The sequence below is a fragment of the Lolium rigidum genome, chromosome 7 (genome assembly GCF_022539505.1).
Source record: "Lolium rigidum isolate FL_2022 chromosome 7, APGP_CSIRO_Lrig_0.1, whole genome shotgun sequence".
Taxonomy (NCBI): domain Eukaryota; kingdom Viridiplantae; phylum Streptophyta; class Magnoliopsida; order Poales; family Poaceae; genus Lolium; species Lolium rigidum.
Genome location: NC_061514.1, coordinates 264,905,777 through 264,924,097, shown reverse-complemented (window position 1 = coordinate 264,924,097; position 18,321 = coordinate 264,905,777). Strand labels below are relative to the sequence as shown.

At 44.0% G+C, this 18,321-nt stretch overlaps 1 protein-coding gene across 1 annotated transcript; it reads left to right on the top strand.

The window, feature by feature from the left end:
* The first annotated feature begins 529 nt into the window (after positions 1 to 529).
* LOC124677254 (vacuole membrane protein KMS2-like) lies at positions 530 to 6,020 on the top strand. The gene is made up of 8 exons (XM_047213256.1): positions 530 to 832; positions 1,864 to 2,075; positions 2,676 to 2,754; positions 2,889 to 3,176; positions 4,033 to 4,187; positions 4,554 to 4,670; positions 4,779 to 4,946; positions 5,384 to 6,020. Exons 1-8 carry the CDS (start codon positions 793 to 795, stop codon positions 5,576 to 5,578), a joined length of 1,254 nt encoding a protein of 417 aa, XP_047069212.1. The 5' UTR covers positions 530 to 792; the 3' UTR covers positions 5,579 to 6,020.
* The last annotated feature ends 12,301 nt before the right edge of the window (positions 6,021 to 18,321 follow it).

The window sequence follows — 18,321 nt, the reverse complement described above, 5'->3', positions numbered from 1 at the left end:
GTACTTCCTCCGATTCAGTTTATAGGGCACACACGCCGTTTAAAAAAACTTTGATCATACATTTAGTCAATAAAATATGAGATATATGTTGTAAAAGTATACCGTTGGATTCATATTCAAGAGAAGATTCTATTGGTATAGTTTTTGTGATATATAATTCATATTTTGTTAAACAAAATAAGGGTCAATTTTTTTCTTAAACGACGTGCGTGCTTTATAAACTGAACCAGAGGGAGTATTTTCTTTTGAATGAAAACATTTGTTAAAACTTTTAAATACAACTGGTATTTTAAAAAGTACAGGACCCTATGAATGTTTATATTAAATATTCTTTACTGAGAAAGAAGAGAAAAGTTAGCTTGAGGAACAAAATTCCTAAATACTGGGTACAAGAAGAATCTATCCATCAATAATTATGAGTAAACTACTTTTCTACACAATACCTTCTCCAACCGAAGAAACAAAAACGCCTTGGCAAAGATAAGCAATTCCAACGTTTATTTCTGACTTGTAAAACCAGAAAGCGCGAGCACGTAACCGTAACAAAACCAGAAAGCAGCTTTCCGGGGGGAAAAGAAAGAGGAGCGATTCCTGTGCCCCTTCCGACTTGCCGAGCTCGTGATCCCCCTCTCCACCGGACCGCTGGAAGCGGCGAGGCGTTTCCGCGCCAAACGAGCAGCGAAGCTCGCGCGTTTTCTTTCTCCCCTTTGTTTACATAGCCGCGGCGGCCTGCTACAACAGGTGCTGCTCAGCTCAGATCTATCGCGGCAGAGTGGGGAAACAGCGCTCGAGATGGGGCACAACGCCGTCGGCGAGGATCAGGCCGTATCCGGTGAGTGAGTCGATGCAGTCCTTGGGTCAGGCGTCGGGTTGTTTGATCTCGCTCTGTTCTTCGCGATGGCTGTCCATCTTGGTTTTTTGTGCTTTTGAACTTTAGAAATTTGTCCCCTTTTTTTCAGATTCATGTGGTTTCGACGGCGTTATCTTTTTCATAACTTCTTTGCGCTGTGGGTTTGCATTGCGTTTCATTGAGGGTTTCCCGCAAATTTGGTGCATTTTGTTTGTTTTCTTTTACGTACAACTTAGTCTTTCTTTTAAACATACGTACAAGTTAGTGGTGACTTTTTTTATTGTCGTCTGAGAAGAGTATAATGATTCACTGCTTCATGAATTAGAGCACCGATTGATTGACCTGTTTCTTGAATAGCGAAATTGCATGGTTGTCTTTGGTTCCCTTCTTCTATTTTCTGTTGGAGGTAGAGAGATGATCCTGTTCGTCATACTTGATGGCCATTTTCACTATTTACCTTTCAAGAATCGAGTTATTTACTCCGCTTCTGAAACTTTACAGTTGAAATAAATTCCATATTTAAGCTAGGTTTTATTTTTTGTGGGAAGATGGAATTTGCAATAAGTAACTTTTAATTCATTACTTCCAATATATTTCTTCCCGTAAAGATTGGCTAGAGGTGATATTTTTTATCGGAATTTTCTCAGTTTTCGGTCTCATGTGGTGTGTTTTGGAATTACCAAGTATAATAATTAATAAATCTAGTCTTTTTGGTGTGAACTATTTTCTAGAATAGAAATGCTGCTTATTGCGGTCACTATCAAATTATGTTATGGAAGCTAGCTGTAAAAAAAATTCTTTCATGCACAGCACAACGTGTGTAATTATTGGTCGAAGTATCATAAATGGCAACAAATTAGGTTGTGTATCATCCATTGGATTCTTCACAGCCTATGCCAGCTTCATTGTAACATCAGATGAACTTAGAATTCTCTGAAAGCGTTGTTATCTTAATAAGCTAAAAGTAAGACTACTCGGTGTGTTGACGATGATAGATTTACCATATATTTCAGGCCTTCGTGATAAGCATCGCTTGGATCTGGAGAGTTTAACGCTGACATCACAGCCCTTCAAAACACTCGCATTATTTGTGCTAGCTATTGGACAGAGTATAAGAAGCACATGTTCTTGTGTTATGAAAGGAGGTGCTCGGTTGAAGTTCGTGGTTCTTTTGGTTGTTACTACCTGGGTGCTTCTCTTGGTTATCGACGGCCCGCATGAGAAGGTATCATCATCTTCTTATTTGTTTAGCTCATTTCTATATTTTTCAGATTAGACTAATCAAGTGGCGATATGCTGAATGGAACTACTAGTGCACAAATTAACACAGAGGACTAGCATTACAGTCTAGATATGCATGAAGCTCTTGCTTTCAAACGGTGAAATAAATTATTTATGTATCTTGAATGAGACAGAATAAGACTTATTCCCTGTATTTATCTAAATTAAGGTTGAAATGCGACTTGAACCTAGTTGGCTGGGTGTAATCTAGTAGCCCCGCCATAGTACCGAAAGAGTTCTCAAGTTAAATACTGTTATTGCTTACTCTAATTCTTAGGTGATGTATCTGTGTATGCGCTGCTGGTCCAAGGCCTCGATCTGGCATTTTGGCAACTATACATGTACCTGTGTTAAGAAAGCTTCAGTTCAATTGCAATGGCTTGTCCATGTTAGTTGATAAGCAGGCCCTGTTGATAAGTCTGTAATTTTCTGGTAGCTCCATTTCTATGAACATATGTGCTTTCTTCCTTTCCTTTCTTTGATGGGGTGTGGTGTGTGCACTCTTGCAGCATGGATAAAATATTGTATTTCGTTTTCAATGCAGCATATGCAGGAACTACTTTCGTATGCCAGATTTGGATTATGGTGGGTTATACTAGGGGTGGCTTCATCTATTGGATTAGGTAAAGCCCAAAGTTCAACTGTATTTGTGTGAGAAGAGTTAATCTATTGAATAAAACTTTTGCCTAGCAGCTAAGCATTTGGTTAGTAAGACTATGCTTGTTGTTCGATCCTCAGTCATCATTTTATTTCGCAGGCTCTGGTTTGCACACATTTGTATTGTATTTAGGGCCTCATATCGCCCTTTTTACAATGAAAGCGGTTCAGTGCGGCCGGATTGATTTAAAGAGTGCTCCTTATGACACTATTGTTCTTAAAAGGAGGCCTTCGTGGTTGGAGAAAGACTGTCTAGAGTTTGGACCTGCAATATATCCGAAGACAATCCCATTTAGCAAAATACTGCATGAAGTTCATCTTGAAGCTGTTCTTTGGGGCATTGGAACTGCACTTGGGGAGCTTCCTCCATATTTTATCTCTAGAGCAGGTTATGTTTGTATTGCTTTGCTCTTGCCAAATAGATTTTTTGTAGTACTTCTATGTTTGCTCACTTCTTTTGTTTTTGCATTTCATGCCATACTTTTTTATTCTTCAAAATTACCTCGCTCTGTCCCATAATATAAGATGTTATTACAACCAATATAGGTTGTAGTTGGTTGTAATAACATCTTATAGTATGGGATGGATGAAGTATTACTTTAGAACATTAGTTGTGTTTCACTTAAAATCATGCATAAATGTTTAACTGCATCTAAATTTACATGAACATGTCAGAGTTACCTCGATGTGGAATCTGTGCATCAGAAAGATCTGCATAGTTTTGTGATTAAGAAGCTTCTTGACAAACTACAAATTAAGCGAACATTTGTAGCACGCTTTGATGAGTGACAGCCATCATTTTTTTCAGTTGTTGTTTATTTACGTACATCTTCCAGTAATGGCTCCACTTAGAAATATGGTTATCCTAGCAGAGTAGTTGTACAGTTCAGTTGTTTGGTCCTGCTTAGATGTTAGATCTGGAATGCATTTAACTTCTATCCATGCTCCCACTAAGTCTTCAGCGAGTATTGTCTTGCTATTTTCAGTATCGGTATTTGCAGTCTACAAAGGGTATTTTAGATTGCAATTTTTTCATTCCCATTTGTGAGTGATTTGGCTAACCATATGATGAGCTGAGCTATCTGGCTTATCAGTTGGGTCTTGACCACAATAAGCGGTCATAAGATTGACCTATGTTAAGGCTAAACAATCCTTAGACTTAGGCTAATAGCTCTAAGTTTCTGTAGTTAATTAGGGAAAATTACTTGAAGCAACTGACTCATGTTACTACAAATGAACAACAGCTAGCATGTCAGGCCAAAAAGTCGAAGAGTTAGCAGAACTGGATGCTTCTATCTCAAAAGAAGGTTTTATATCATCAACTCTATACCGGGCCAAGCGCTGGCTTATGTCTCACTCACAACATCTGAACTTCCCGACAATACTGTTACTGGCTTCGGTTAGTCTCTTTCTTGTGCAGATTTATTTGCTTGATACATGTTTGATTATGTCTCCTACTTGCATTTGCTTTGTATAGCTCTTTAAATGTTTAAGATTTTAGCTGAGCTCCATTTACATTACTTGGGAAACTCATTCTCTCCCCACTTAAATGATAGTTGCTATAGAAAAACTACATATAAAATGTGGTCATGACTTTCCTATTGATCAGTGGAGCAATATTGCAAATATAGAGCAGTTATCTTTGGCCATAAAATTTATTATTTGAAGGATGGTTACAAATAAATGGTAGTGTACAAATAATGCATATTATTGCTCCATTGTTAAATATGACAGTTGGAGAGACTCTTAACATTTCCTTCATCAGGTGCCAAACCCTCTGTTTGATCTTGCTGGTATTTTGTGTGGACAATTTAACATCCCCTTCTGGAAGTTCTTTCTGGCAACTTTAATTGGAAAGGCCTTTATCAAGGTTTATATGCAGGTTTGCGACATTCAAACTTGTTTGTACAACTGCTCCTATGTTACATTTAGTTTCCAATTGTTATACTGGCACATCCGTAATCCCATATCTTACAAATGACTTATGTAGACAACGTTGGTAATTACTCTCTGCAACAACCAACTTCTTGAACTGCTGGAGGAAAGGCTATTTAGCAATATTCCTGGAGTATCATCGATCCTTCCCTCTTTAGTGGCCAAGTTGAAGACAGCCAAGGATAAGTTTTTAATAGCCAGTGTTGCTGCTAGGTCTGCAAAGGTACAGTTTTTTCTTACGTCTGGAAACAGTTCTGAACATTTAAAATTGACTGCCTAAATCAGCTGTGTTGTTTCATTTCTTTAAGTGATCTCTAATTCTCTGTCATTACTTCAGTGCAAATTCATTTTAAATTTTAATTATAATGTAGTAACTTGGCAGAAATATTTTGTGCTCTCCTATATTTCCAACAGACATATATTATTTAACCAAGTCCTAAGTACAGTCTGCATATTCCATTAGCTTGATTCAGTTGGATGAACTGATGGATCCCTTAGATACATTATTATGGTAACATATCAGCAGTAATGGAGTAGAACATTTTATCATGTCAAGACTTGCCTTTTTTGGTTTCCTCCGCAGTCTTTCCTTAGCTTGTTATTGTCCCCTTTTCCAGAAAGTTGCCATTTCCCCTAAACCTCTGAACTATCCATGTGCAGGGAAAGAAGTGGAATTTGTCATTCTCTTTGATCTGGAATACCGTGGTGTGGCTCATGATCATGAATTTCATCGCTCAGATAATCACTTCGACAGCACAGAGTTATCTCAAGAAACAACAAGAGCTTGAGATCAGTAAGAAGTCATCAGCAACAACATATTCTGCTTCTGAACCTTCTGCTGGGATATCAAATTAGTCGAGCCAGGGCATTTCATCTGATCCGGCCATAGAGGAACACATTCAATTCATATTCGTGCCAATAGTTTCTGCACGAGGCTGGTTTGGGAATTCTAAATCTGGTCATTTACTATGCGGTGGATTGCTGGCATTATTCTCGAAGATATCACGTTGACGCACTGTACATAGCCCATCCCATCAAGCCGCCACCATGACTGCAAGACTAAGAACACCTGTATTGTTGTGGAGCACTAGTTATTGATTTACTTTGTAGAAAGCCACAAAAAAAAAGAGGAGAAAAAAGTTTGACTAGAGCTCAAATGTAATCTGGGCCTTGTACATAGCAACCAAAGACATCTCCATCAATTACGCAAGAAGCATAATGTTTAAGCCTCCTGTCTCACTGGTTGTGTTTTTGTCTCGGCACTGTCAATGATTTGTGAAGGTCCAGCGTTTGTTTCTGATGGCTAAGTCATGAGAAAAGTTTCTGTACCTGTCAATACACAACACATGCCAGTTGGCATGTAAAAAAATCGTACGTTTTTATCAGCTGCTTTACTTTTGCAGGGATGTTGAAGTTGGCAACTCCTGTTGACTGTAGTGTTGTGTACCCCCAGAAGTCCATCTTCCGACGTAACTTGGCAGGAAACCATGAGGCTGAAACGTTGGGTACAAGTGTTGGATAAACTGGGCAATCTTGCCCTCCACCTGATTTGGAGGCTGGAGCGTGCTTTGAACTCTTTCAGGTTGACAGGTTGAGCTGCGCGCTCATAGTCAGGTCCCGTGGCTTTGCAGCGTGTTTGGTTATGTAGTGCCTATAATTTCTATGTTGCTTATGCAATGAACTTATTAAGGTAGGGTATTAGTGACTACTAAACACTTATAGTAGATTGAACCACCGCGGTCACTAAATTATTGGTTAGAGGTGGAGGTCTCTGAGACAGACATGTTCACTTTTATTTTGCACTATCCAGGGTGGAGTGCGTTTGGTGCAAAAGGTGTTCTGGATCCTTCTCCATAATAATTAAAAAATCTGAATCCTTTTCATTTCACAAAATATAAGTCTTGAATCTGGGTTGTCAGTCACACACACAAAAGATGAAGGGAAGGATGGACTTCTAAAAAAATTATAGTGTGAACTGATATTTGTATGGATTCATGGGCAATGTGATGCATTTTAGAGGAAAAAAAATGATCGTACGAATTGGGAAAACACAATTGATTGCGTCAAGAATGCTCTCTTTTTTTAAAAAAAATGTAGGACGTATTTTGACTGTCAAGTTCATATTTTGTCAACTAACAGTCTATCAACATGTGCATTGTGTTACACATCATTGATATACACAGTTAGGTTCGTATATATCAATTTTCCTAGAAAACTTTTGTTGTAACCATATCAACAAAATGTTATACAAGAAATTTACGTCAAATATGAAAACTGCACTATTAAATATGCCATACTTTTTGCCACTGTGTGAGAGTACATCATTTGCAATATACAAGCCATTTTCAATCACGTTATTCGACATACTATTACCAGTACAGGCAGTAGATCGCATCACCTGAGCAAGAGATCTGAAAGGTACTACCGGTGTAGCATGCAGTAAGTGATAAATGCACATGCACTGACCGAGCCTATCCTACGCGTATGCTATTTTCCCTACCCTGACCTACTACTGGCCATCATATGCCTGCTACAGCAATGTAAATCTACCACTCTGATCCATCAGCTATGCAGCCAGCTAGGGAGCTAGGAACTACAAAGGCAACGGAATATGATAGCACTGCTGCTACTCTACTGCAAGCTGGTCAGGCATCAAATCAGAATAGTACCTCTAGGAGATATTTTTTGGGTGTGCTTATAGGGATTTGAGAATCCGTTTAGTATTATATATAACGTCCCCATTCTCAAGAAAACCAGAAATAGTATTATATACAATGTCCTCATTCGGAAGAAAAACAAGAAAACTGTTGCAAACTTGAAGAAATTGTTGGGAGAATGTGCATTTCAATATTTTGTACCCTTGATGTTAGTTTGAGATGTTAGAGAACATAAACTTTTTTTTGTATGCGTAGCTGTTTTACCAGGGATTCTCATATGCCTTTTTTTTAACAGAACATGATTTAAAATGTTTTTCATACAAAAATAGAGGTGCATATATATGCTCTGCATTCTTTTCTAACATCGATGCCTTATTTTGGATATACGAATTCCATAGATTTCTCTACAAGAATGAGTTGCTGCCAAATTCCTAGGATGACAATGCCTCATCCTTCATTGTGTTTCTATATCTGGATCGGTGGTACCCATATTTGTTAATTGTTACTAGTATATGATTAGTAGTTGCATATACACCAACTTCTCTCTTGAAGCATGTAAAGAAAAAACCTTCTCTCTTGAAGTATACCATATTAATAGTTTTATTGACTTTGTTTGGCACTAATGGAAAGCAATTCTAGTCTTCCCCTTCTTCCTGCCAAGCTACTCTTGTTAATATTATATATACTCTCAATCAGGTCCGTATAAAACCATTATTTATCTCCACGATCCACTGGAATATGTCTATGATCAATAGTCACTCTCCCACGTACGTACTTGTAAAGTAATCGCCATGATAGCGATTTGATAACAGATTGGCAATGGCAACAAGAGAGCATTTGTTTAGTCCCATGGATAATCTTGTCATGCCAAAGAAATGGTTGCACAGAAAAAATGTTTGTATGTAGAACTAGTCATTAGCTGATTATATACTAGTACTATATACAATGGTTCAGATGTGTGTTCATAGCTATAATTGTACCAGTCAAACAAAGCATCCCAGGCCATGCACTTGCCCTAAATAAATAATTGGCCCTACCACCAATATTGTATCTAGTGGTGAACATAATAATATCTTGTAGAGATCATGCAATTTAAAAAATAGATTTTTATATGTGCCACCAAGCTAGCTAGTGTGATTCAACCTCTAGTGGGATGTGGCAACATTGGGTTGCTTGTTTGTTCATGTCACTTTGGGGTTTAGGAAATTTCAACCTAGAGACATGATCCCAGATATATAATATATCCCTTGGGCCCAACAAAGTAGACACGGAGAGCACAAAATATTAGAGCCAGCTTACATTCTTGCATCACATTAGTTTAGTCAAGTAGTATAAACAAACTGGACAAGAAAGAGACTTTCACGCATTTGGGCATCTCTTTTGATAGACCTCATTATCATGTTTTCCCCTTTCAGGCTTTATAGTCCCTTCTCCCTCGGTACCCCTATAGGATGTGGTAGCACATTTTCAGAATAATACAAGTTGCAATATTTTAACAAAAATTTACCAAAAAAGTACTGCTGATATAGGCTAATAAATATCTGATGAATGCTGATGTGGGCCGGACTTCAGTAGGTTTGACATCTATATATTGTTGTGGGCCACCTAAGCCCAACCAGCTCTTACTAGAAACCAACTCTCTCTGTTACTTTATAACTACACTTCGTTTGTAAATCAACAAAGCAAGTTCCTTTTGAAAAGGCAACTCTAGCTAGTTAACTAGTACTACAACAGTACAAATACAGGAGACAATATTTGTCTGCACGTTGAATTTGAGGTTGTTTTGTAGTGCTACTAGGAGGGTTTAGCACTTGTATCGTTCTTCTTTTAGAGTATGAAACCTGATGGTCCTGTACGAAAATCGATGGCTCTAGCAGTTATCTAAAGTATCTTATGCATGAGGATCAGCTTAACAAGTGGTACTTCAGAAATACAATTTTGACTTTCGAATTGAAAGATGAGTTTAGTTTGGATGTAGAAGACCCTCAGTTGACTTGGCATCTGGAACTTGTATTCCATTAAATTGGGAGGACAGTTGACAATATAGATGAATACTCCAGTATCTTCTCTCAGGTTCGATATGAGTATCATCATTAGCCCTCAATTTATTTTTGTTGTTTTATGCTTCTTTTTGTATGCATGTCTGTGTATTATGGTCTGCTGAAATGTATTTGAGTAAAATTCCACTTCTTTAAATCTTCATGATATATGGTACATCTTGAGAACATAAACTGAAGAAAAACTGTGGGACCTACCGGAAGGTTTGGTTATATATGGTTTGAGCAATCGCCCATATTTGGCATGTGAGATTAACAGGGTAATAGCAATTGCGAAAGCAGTGACCATCAAATATTGTCGTTTGTTGCTGAAAAATGATTTTGAGTGCACTTCCCCTTTTTTTTTTGGTTTCTCCTATTGAAGTTCTTGTATAGCCCAAATCATGCTTTTATGTGGAAACCAACGTACCACCTAAGTACCCTTCATTTAAAATTCTTGTTAAACACTTTATATTATGATTGTCATCATTTTGGAGAATTAATCATTTTGTAGTTAATGGAAGTTACACAGAAATAAAAAAAAATTGTATGGTCTGGGGAAAACATGGAGATGATAAGAAGAAAGAACAATAACTAGAGAAACCAGAAACTGGAGGATCGATGCTCCCGAAACCCCCTTCTCCTTCGTCTATCTTGGGTTTGATTGCCTTGAACTAATCTTTTATTCTTACTTGCATGTCTCGTGTAGATTTTGGAACCTTGGATTTCAGTTTAAAATATTGGTTTCTACTCTCTGTTATTTTTCTTTGAGTCACCTTATATTTTAGGACATACATTTTTTTGTTTTGTATGTTTCTCCAAAACAAATTGCCAAGTTTTCCCTTTAGATTTTTTTGGTGTTCTACCTTTTGAACTGGTCTTTATGCACACTTGTTGTTCATTGTCAAATTTATTTACGCTTGTTGGAAGTACAGAAAGTTCCTGAAAATATAACAGCCAAGCATCAACTTGTCATCTGTCTACCCTAATTTTTGTCAGATTTTCTTAGGTGAGTCTAAATATGTTATTCCACTCTTACCAGGTAAAATAGATTTTCTGCAGAAGTGATTTTTGGTCACTCAGTTCGATTCTCTTTTATATTATTATTATTCCCACTGTAGCAACACGCTTGTTCTTCAGTTTTAAAATTTATTGTTGAGTTTGATAGCGGTGTTAGATTTATCTTGTCTATTAATTACTTCATGCATAAAATCAAATATAAAATGTTATGTGGTGATTTTTTTTTGCATAATATAAGAGCATCTCCAGTCGCGTCCCCCAAACCGTCCCCCAAACCGCGCCGGATCGAGCGTTTGGGGGACGTGTTTCGTTCGTGCCGCGTTTGGGGGACGTCGCTCCCCAGCCGCGTCCCCCAAACGCCGCCCCCAAACATTTAAAATAATTTTTCTGGCATTTTTATTTCAATTTCCACAAACTAATACATAATTTGGAACGTGGTTTACACGAAAACACAGTTTGGAACATGGTTTTCCACAAACTAATACATAGTTTGAACCATGGTGGACACAAATATAAAATATTGCAAAGAAACTAAACCTAACTAGGCCGTGCATCGAAGGTTTCGTGTGTTCGCTGCTAAGAAAGAACACTCGAGGGCACACCCAGTCACCTAAACCGGAAAATCCAGCGGGAGGATGGTGCCCTTGTTGGTTCTACCGATGAGGCGAACGAGCAGAAACCTCCGTGCACGTATTCGCTGCGAAGAAACAACACTCATTCGGCCGTCCTCCTCGTCGGTGCCGTCGTCGTCCCCGTCGACGTGGTAGTCCCGGAGGCAGCGCCTCTCGTCGAAGACCTTGACTTTCATGTCCCCGTTGCCCAAGTAGGAGAACACGAGGATGAAGCCGGCTTGGAGGCCGTGGTGGCGCGCGAACTTCTCCCGGCCCGATGTTGAGGTACATCTTGCCGCGCGCGTCGTAGATCGCCTTGACGATCCACCGGCGGTAGCCGCACGAATGCTTCCGCGGATGCATCGTGCGCGGGCGTACGCCGCCGACGTACTCGGCGAAGGAGTCCGGCAGCCTCCGGATGCCGCGCGGGTCGCCCTTGAGGACGTGGACGAACTCGAACAGGACGTCCGGCTCCACGTCCATCTCCGACGATGATGAAGGCGGCGGCGTGGAAGGCGACGGCGAGCGTTCAGCTACGCCGCGGCCACGACCACGACCACGACCACGGCCGCGGCCGCGAGGTCCGCCTCTACCAGACATAGCGTCGAGTCTTGTTGAGAGAGATGGTGGCGGCTAGGGTTTGGGAGAGAGGCGCTAGGGTTTGTGTGTGAGAGGGACGATGAGAGGCGCCCCTTTTATAGGCCGGAGGGAGGCGGAGGAGCGGTGGCGCTCATTAACGCCGGCACGCGGAGCTAGGCGCGACGGGACGCGTCGCCGCGCCCTCTCGCGGGAACTCGCACCGTCGGCTGCGCGCCAACAACTTCCGTCGCGAGGTAGGCGACGGTTAGGTTTAAATTAATTGTGCCGCCGACGGGTCGGCCCCGCCACTCCCCGCCTCGCTGTCGCGTGTCCGGCGTCCCCGGTGCGTCCCCGTGGGACGGGGACGGGCTCGGGCGCCGGACACCGAATGGGGCGCGCCGGACAAAAAAGGGCTTTGGGGGACGCGGCTGGAACGCTTTTTTTGTCCGGCGCGCCCCAAATCGCTTTGGGGGACGGTTTGGGGGACGCGACTGAAGATGCTCTAAGGCTATCAAATGGTGAAGAAAGTGTGAAAATCCTAAGCTAGGAGATCGATGCTCCGGCATCCTACTTCTACCTTGACCACTCACAGTTTGAGAAGTTTAAATATCTTCTTTTTTTCACTATTATTATGCTTGCTAAAGTTAGAGCATGTTTGTTTTATATCTACTATCTTGGACACCATCACGCAAACCCAATAGATGTATGTTAAACGTTGGTTTGGTGCAATGAAAATATTTTGCCCCTGGTGCCACCTGTAGTCGTTGCGTTTTACCGCCGTGGTACCACTCCCAGTAGCGAGCGTTGAATGAGCTGGCAAGGGCAACATCAGCCGGTTGCTTCCACCTCCATCAATCGGCGGCCATTTTTGATAGCCGAGACTGTCGCCACCGTGGCTGGGGCCAGTGGCAGCCGCGGCGTGGGAACATAAGGAGAATAGGGCTTTTCTAGCCATGATAGGGTTTGCCCCAGTGCCTCCTAGGGTAGCGAAGGGTTCGTGTTTGTCGCTGCCAAATCCAATTCATATTTAAAGTGGTCAGAAGATATCTGATCAGGATTTTGACCAATTCTTGGGTGATCGCTTGATCTCTTATCTCTGAAGAATGTAGATACTTAGGAAACTGTTATTTCAGGTTTGCAGATAATAAAACGTTCGAAAAGATGAGTTAGCTAGTGGAACTGGTGAATCATATTTATCGGGAATTGTTGTACAGCTAGCTAGGTACGAACTAGAAAATTGGCAGGCACTAGTAAGATGAATATGATTAAGATAGAGAAGCAGGCGGGTACGTGACTTTTACGCCTTAGGGCATCTCCAGCGGCGGAAACGGTCGCTCATCGACCGTTTTCGTCCGCCGTGACCGGAAATGCGTCTGGGACCTGTTCCAGCGGGGGACGCAAAGTGACCGGGCCGTCCGCGGAGACGCAAACCTGGCTCAAATATGCGTTAGGTTTGCGTCTCTGCGGACGCTCGGCGGTCGCGGAAAATGTCCGCGTTGGGTACATCCTGGCCCGATCGGCAGTGACTAGGTAAGCAAAAGATTTTTTCATTACTATTGATTGGCCAAAAGGACCATCTTTACAGAGATGGTTAGTCGAGTTAACCTAAAACTACAACGGCCGTACCTACTCGCCGTCGCGCGGCCTACACCGGCCTCGGTTACTCGCAGTCGCGCGCCCTACTACTGGCCGCCGGAAGGGCTGGCGCCGTCGTCGAAGCGGGAGCGCTTCACGCACTCCGCACGCCGGCGAACGGATATCTCGTCCTGCCGCCTGCGCCGTTCGAGGGCCTCGGCCAGGCTGCTGTCCCACATGGCCAGCGCCTGGGCCTCCGCCACCTTGCCAGCCGCCGCCTCCGCCGCCGCCTGGGCCTCCTCCTCCTCCGCCGCCGCCTGGACCGCCGCCGCCGCCCGCGCCTCCTCCTCCTCCGCCGCCGCCGCGTCCTCGTTCGCCTGGACCGTCGCCAGGATCGCCGCCATGTCGGCGACGAAGCGGGCCCTGTCCCTAGCCGCCGCCACCGCTTCGTCCCGGGCGGCGATGGCGGCCTCCAGCTCGCGGTTCTCCTGCTCGACCCGCGCGGGAGAAGGGCCCCTACGCTGAAGCGAGTCCAGGTCGGAACACATTAACCCCCCAGCCATGGCCATCGCATAGCTGTGGGCTTCCTCCTCCGCCAGCCAAGCCTGACGTCGCTGGGCGTCCCCAGCCAGGGACTCGAAGGACGCGAGCAGAATCCGCTGGTCGCCGGTGCACTCGAAGATCATGGGCACGGGGACGTCGTCGTCCGTGATGTCGTGGATGACGGCGTCGGCTGGAGGGGCCGCGATGGCCGCCCACGCCTCCGCGAGCTCGGCCCTGGCGTCGGCGAGCTCGGCCATGGCGTTGGCGATCTCCGCCCTGGTCGCCGCGAGGCGCCCTTCCGCGCGCTCTGCCGCCTCCGCCTCCGCCTGCGCGACCTCCGCCTCCGCCGCCGCCACCTCCTGGTCCAGCTGCTGCGCCTCAACGCCGGCGGCGGCTACCTCGTCCTCCTCCTCCTCCGGGTGGAGCTGGCGGCACATGTGAACAACGCGCTCCCAATTCATGTGGTCGGCCATGGACGGATGGTAGCTTGAGGTGTGCTCGTCGCCCCCGCCGGTGTCCACCATATATAGCCACGGCGGGGCGGGAAACGGCGTTGGCGCGCAGGGCGTTTCCCGCGCGTGCGAAACGCCGGCGAAACTTGCCAATGTATTGGGCAAGCGCGGGAACGATCGTCGTCGCGCGGGAACAGTTAATCGCCGGCGGTAGTCCTCGACGAGACGTAAAACGCCATTAGCGACCTTGACGTTGTTCCCGGTAAAAAAATGCGTCGGCACCGCTGGAGGTACCCAAGACGCAAACGGTCGCCCTGGGCCACATCGCGTCCGCGAGCCGACGCAAACGGACATTTCGGACGTCCGAAATGCATCGGCCCGCTGGAGATGCCCTTAGCGCTATAATAGTCATGCGAACTAGTTATTTGTTCAATATACTCCATTGATAGCTAGTGGAGTACTGTATATTTTAGTCCCCATTGATGCAATTATTCGATAATCACCCACCGTATCTTATTGACCAATGACCAACTACCACCTTAAAAAAAGTTTCTAGTATTTCAAGATTTATGGAGTGGAGCTGGAGTATATGCACAAGGACCATCCGATAATTTTCTTTAAGATACATTATAAAGTTTAATCCTTCATCGTGGACGTTGCGGATAAGAACAACGCCAACCTCAATAGGTGTATGATGGGCAAGTTCCGTCGCCTCCTCTCTGAGCTGGACTTTAAGGATCTCTATCTCAGTGGGTGTCGCTACACGTGGTCTAATGAGAGGAAGCATGTGACCATGGAGAGGCTCGACAGAGTCTTCTCCACCGTGGACTGGGAGGTGACCTTCCCCTCCTCTTTCCTATCGGCCCTGAGTTCGTCCACCACAAACCATTGTCCCCTGCTCCTCAGTCTGGCAGTGGAGATGAGACCGATGCGACGTTTCCGCTTCGAGGATTTCTGGCCAAAGGTGGAGGGTTATCCTGGAGACTATGGAGGGTGCTTGGTCGGCAGGCCAAGCCATTGCCAACCCTTTCAAGCGGTTGGCCGCCAAGCTGGCCGCCACTGCCAAGGCCGGTTCATTGGCAGTAATAAGTAGTAGATCTTGATCGCCAATGAGCTCGTCCTAAGGTTAGATGTGGTGATGGAGTCGAGGCCGCTCTCGACGGAGGAGAGAGGTTTTAGGAAGCTTCTCACGCAAGCTCCTGGGTTTGGCGTCGCTAGAACACACGAGGCATCGATCGCGTATTACGTGGCTTGCAGAGGGATGTGTGGTGACCCTGCATACCACTGCATATTGTAGTATGCTAGTCATGGATATAACAGTTGCGAAGTACCAATCCGCAAATATTACATTTCGCGGAGTGGTACAACAGAAACATAGCTAGTCCTTATTACTCACTTAATTTTACAAGCCATAAATACGCATCACAGCGGAGCTCCTCCTGGGTCCATATAGGATAACTCGGTAGTTCTAGTTGAACTCTACTGGTAGAAGTAGCCTAAGTACCATGGTGAAAGTGCATGGAGCCCCCATGTGTGTTTTTGGTAATTGATGACAATCCCTATGGACTAATGTTTGCATTGAGTTATATTTTTAGGAGTTGTCCATAGGCAATGCTTGAACCATATGTTGGCTTCAAGGTTGCAATAAGAAGAAATTGATGAAGGATATCAAGTATCAAGTATGTCTTGAAGATGAAGATGAAGTGAGCCATCAAGTTACTTCAAGACATCAACATGATGAAGAATGAAGAAATGAAGTGCAAGTTCAAGATGAGCCCACTAGAAGAGATCATATGCTTAAAGTTTGACATCCATATGGTGATAATGGATATGTGAAGATGCGCTGAAGAAGAAGCTCTCCCATAGTGGAGTATGGGGGAGCGTTCTGCATGACTTCATCAAGCAAGCACAATCAAGAAAGGTCCCATCTTGTTGCGGTCAAGACCGTCATCATCAAGCTCAACTGGAATGTGCAAGGTTAAGGTTTGCTCTTGATAGGGTTTCTTTCTCACCGGTCTCATGGTGTAGTTGCAGACCGGTTTATAGTTTAGTTGTCGTACTATCAAGAGGGATCTCGAGTGAGTAACTCGATCGTATCCTCCGGAGAGCTCAAACCTTTGCATCCTTGCATCATCTTTCTTGGTTGTTATTTGGAGAGCTTGTGCTTATTCTCATGACAAGCTCTAGTTCATCGAAAACGGATTTCGCATAGATCACTTGTTGCGTTTTCGAGTTTGGTGATTTTCTCGGTTTCTCATGTTGAGGTGTTGCACCTCTAAAAATAATAGAAAATCACCCCCACTGGTTTCCATATTTTCACTTTTTGTTGGGTAGCTCTTGTCGTCCCCTTTCCAACAAAATTGGTTTCACTCTATTGGGAGCTACCAATCTTCAGATTTTGTTTTTACAAGTTTGCTAGGACGGATAATCCGGGCCGGATATTTGCAAAATATCCGGCCCCACAAAATCGGCTAAGGACTTTCTAGCGAGGCTCTCAGTACTCCCCTGGATCCAGGGCGGATTTTTGGCCGGACTTTTCCAGAGGGCCGGATAATTCGGGGTGACCGCCCCCAAATATCCGCAACGGCTCGATTTTCTTGGGGGGTATAAATACCCCCTTCTTCCTCCTTGGGCCGCTGCTCCTCCTACTCTCTCTCTCCTCCATTGTTGATCTTGAGAAGCTTGCCCTATCTCTCTATCCCTCCATGATTCTTGCCCCTTTTGAGGGAAAAGAGAGAGGAGATCTAGATCCACACTTTGACCAAACCATATCATCTCTTTGTGAGTGAATCTTCAGGATCTAGATCTTGGAGAATTTTGTGTTCTCCTCTTTTTTCTTCCTCTCTTATTCCCCCAATAGATTTTGTACCTTTGTTGGAATTTGAGAGAGAAGGACTTGAGCATCTTTGTGGTGTTCTTGCCATTGCATTTGGTGCGTAGGTTCGAGTTCTCCACGGTGGTTCGTGGAAGTGAAAGCAAGAAAGGTGTTACTCTTGGGTTCTTGGAACCCTAGACGGATTCTAGGACTTTGTGGTGATTGGTTGGGAGCCTCCAATTAAGTTGTGGATGTGTGCCCCAACCGTTGTGTAAGGCCCGGGTTCCGCCTCGAAGAAAATCCCTTAGTGGAATCGTGACCTAGGCCTTTGTGGCGAGGGTCACCGGAGAATAAGGTGGGGCGCCTTCATGGCGCTCGGTGTGTGGTGTGACTCCCGCATCTTGGGGTGAGGCAGTTGTGGCGTTGGTGTGCATCGAGCAACCACACCTCAAGGTGAGGCCATTTGTGGCGTTCGGGAGAGCTAAGCCATCGCACCTCTCCAACGGAGATTAGCACTCGCAAGAGTGTGAACTTCGGGTTAAATCATCGTCTCCCGCGTGCCTTGGTTATCTCTATACCCGAGCTCTTTACTTATGCACTTTACTTTGTGACAGCCTTCGTGCTTGAAGTTATATATCTTGCTATCACATAGTTGCTTGTATTGCTTAGCATAAGTTGTTGGTGCACATAGGTGAACCATAGTATATAGGCTTTGGGCTTGACAAAGTAAACGCTAGTTTTATGCCGCATTTGTTAAGCCCATCTCGTAAAAGTTTTAAACCGCCTATTCACCCCCCCCCCTCTGGGCGACATCCGTGTCCTTTCACATGGCTACTCGAGAAGCTCTATTCTATAATGTTCGGTGTTGCTCGACTACTGATGTCTGCGCACGCTTCTATTCCTGTAGACAGTGTTGGGCCTCCAAGAGCAGAGGTTTGTAGAACAGCAGCAAGTTTCCCTTAAATGAATCACCTAAGGTTTATCGAACTCAGGGAGGTAGAGGTCAAAGATATCCCTCTCAAGCAACCCTGCAATTAAGATACAAGAAGTCTCTTGTGTCCCCAACACACCTAATACACTTGTCAGATGTATAGGTGGACTAGTTCGGCGAAGAGATGGTGAAATACAAGTAATATGGATGATTGTAAGTAGTAATTGCAATCTGAAATAAAGATGGCAGCGAGCGAACATGTAACAGAACTTGTTGGAAACGGTGTTTCAATGCTTAGAAACAAGGCCTAGGGATCATACTTTCACTAGTGGACACTCTCAACAATGATCACATAAATAAATAAATTCTCTTCTCTTGT

Excerpts from the sequence above, each read along its gene's own strand:
- LOC124677254 (XM_047213256.1), top strand. The coding sequence starts at position 793 with ATGGGGCACAACGCCGTCGGCGAGGATCAGGCCGTATCCG. Across the intron at positions 4,188-4,553 it reads CAATACTGTTACTGGCTTCG|GTGCCAAACCCTCTGTTTGA; the intron begins GTTAGTCTCTTT and ends TTCCTTCATCAG. Across the intron at positions 4,947-5,383 it reads TTGCTGCTAGGTCTGCAAAG|GGAAAGAAGTGGAATTTGTC; the intron begins GTACAGTTTTTT and ends ATCCATGTGCAG.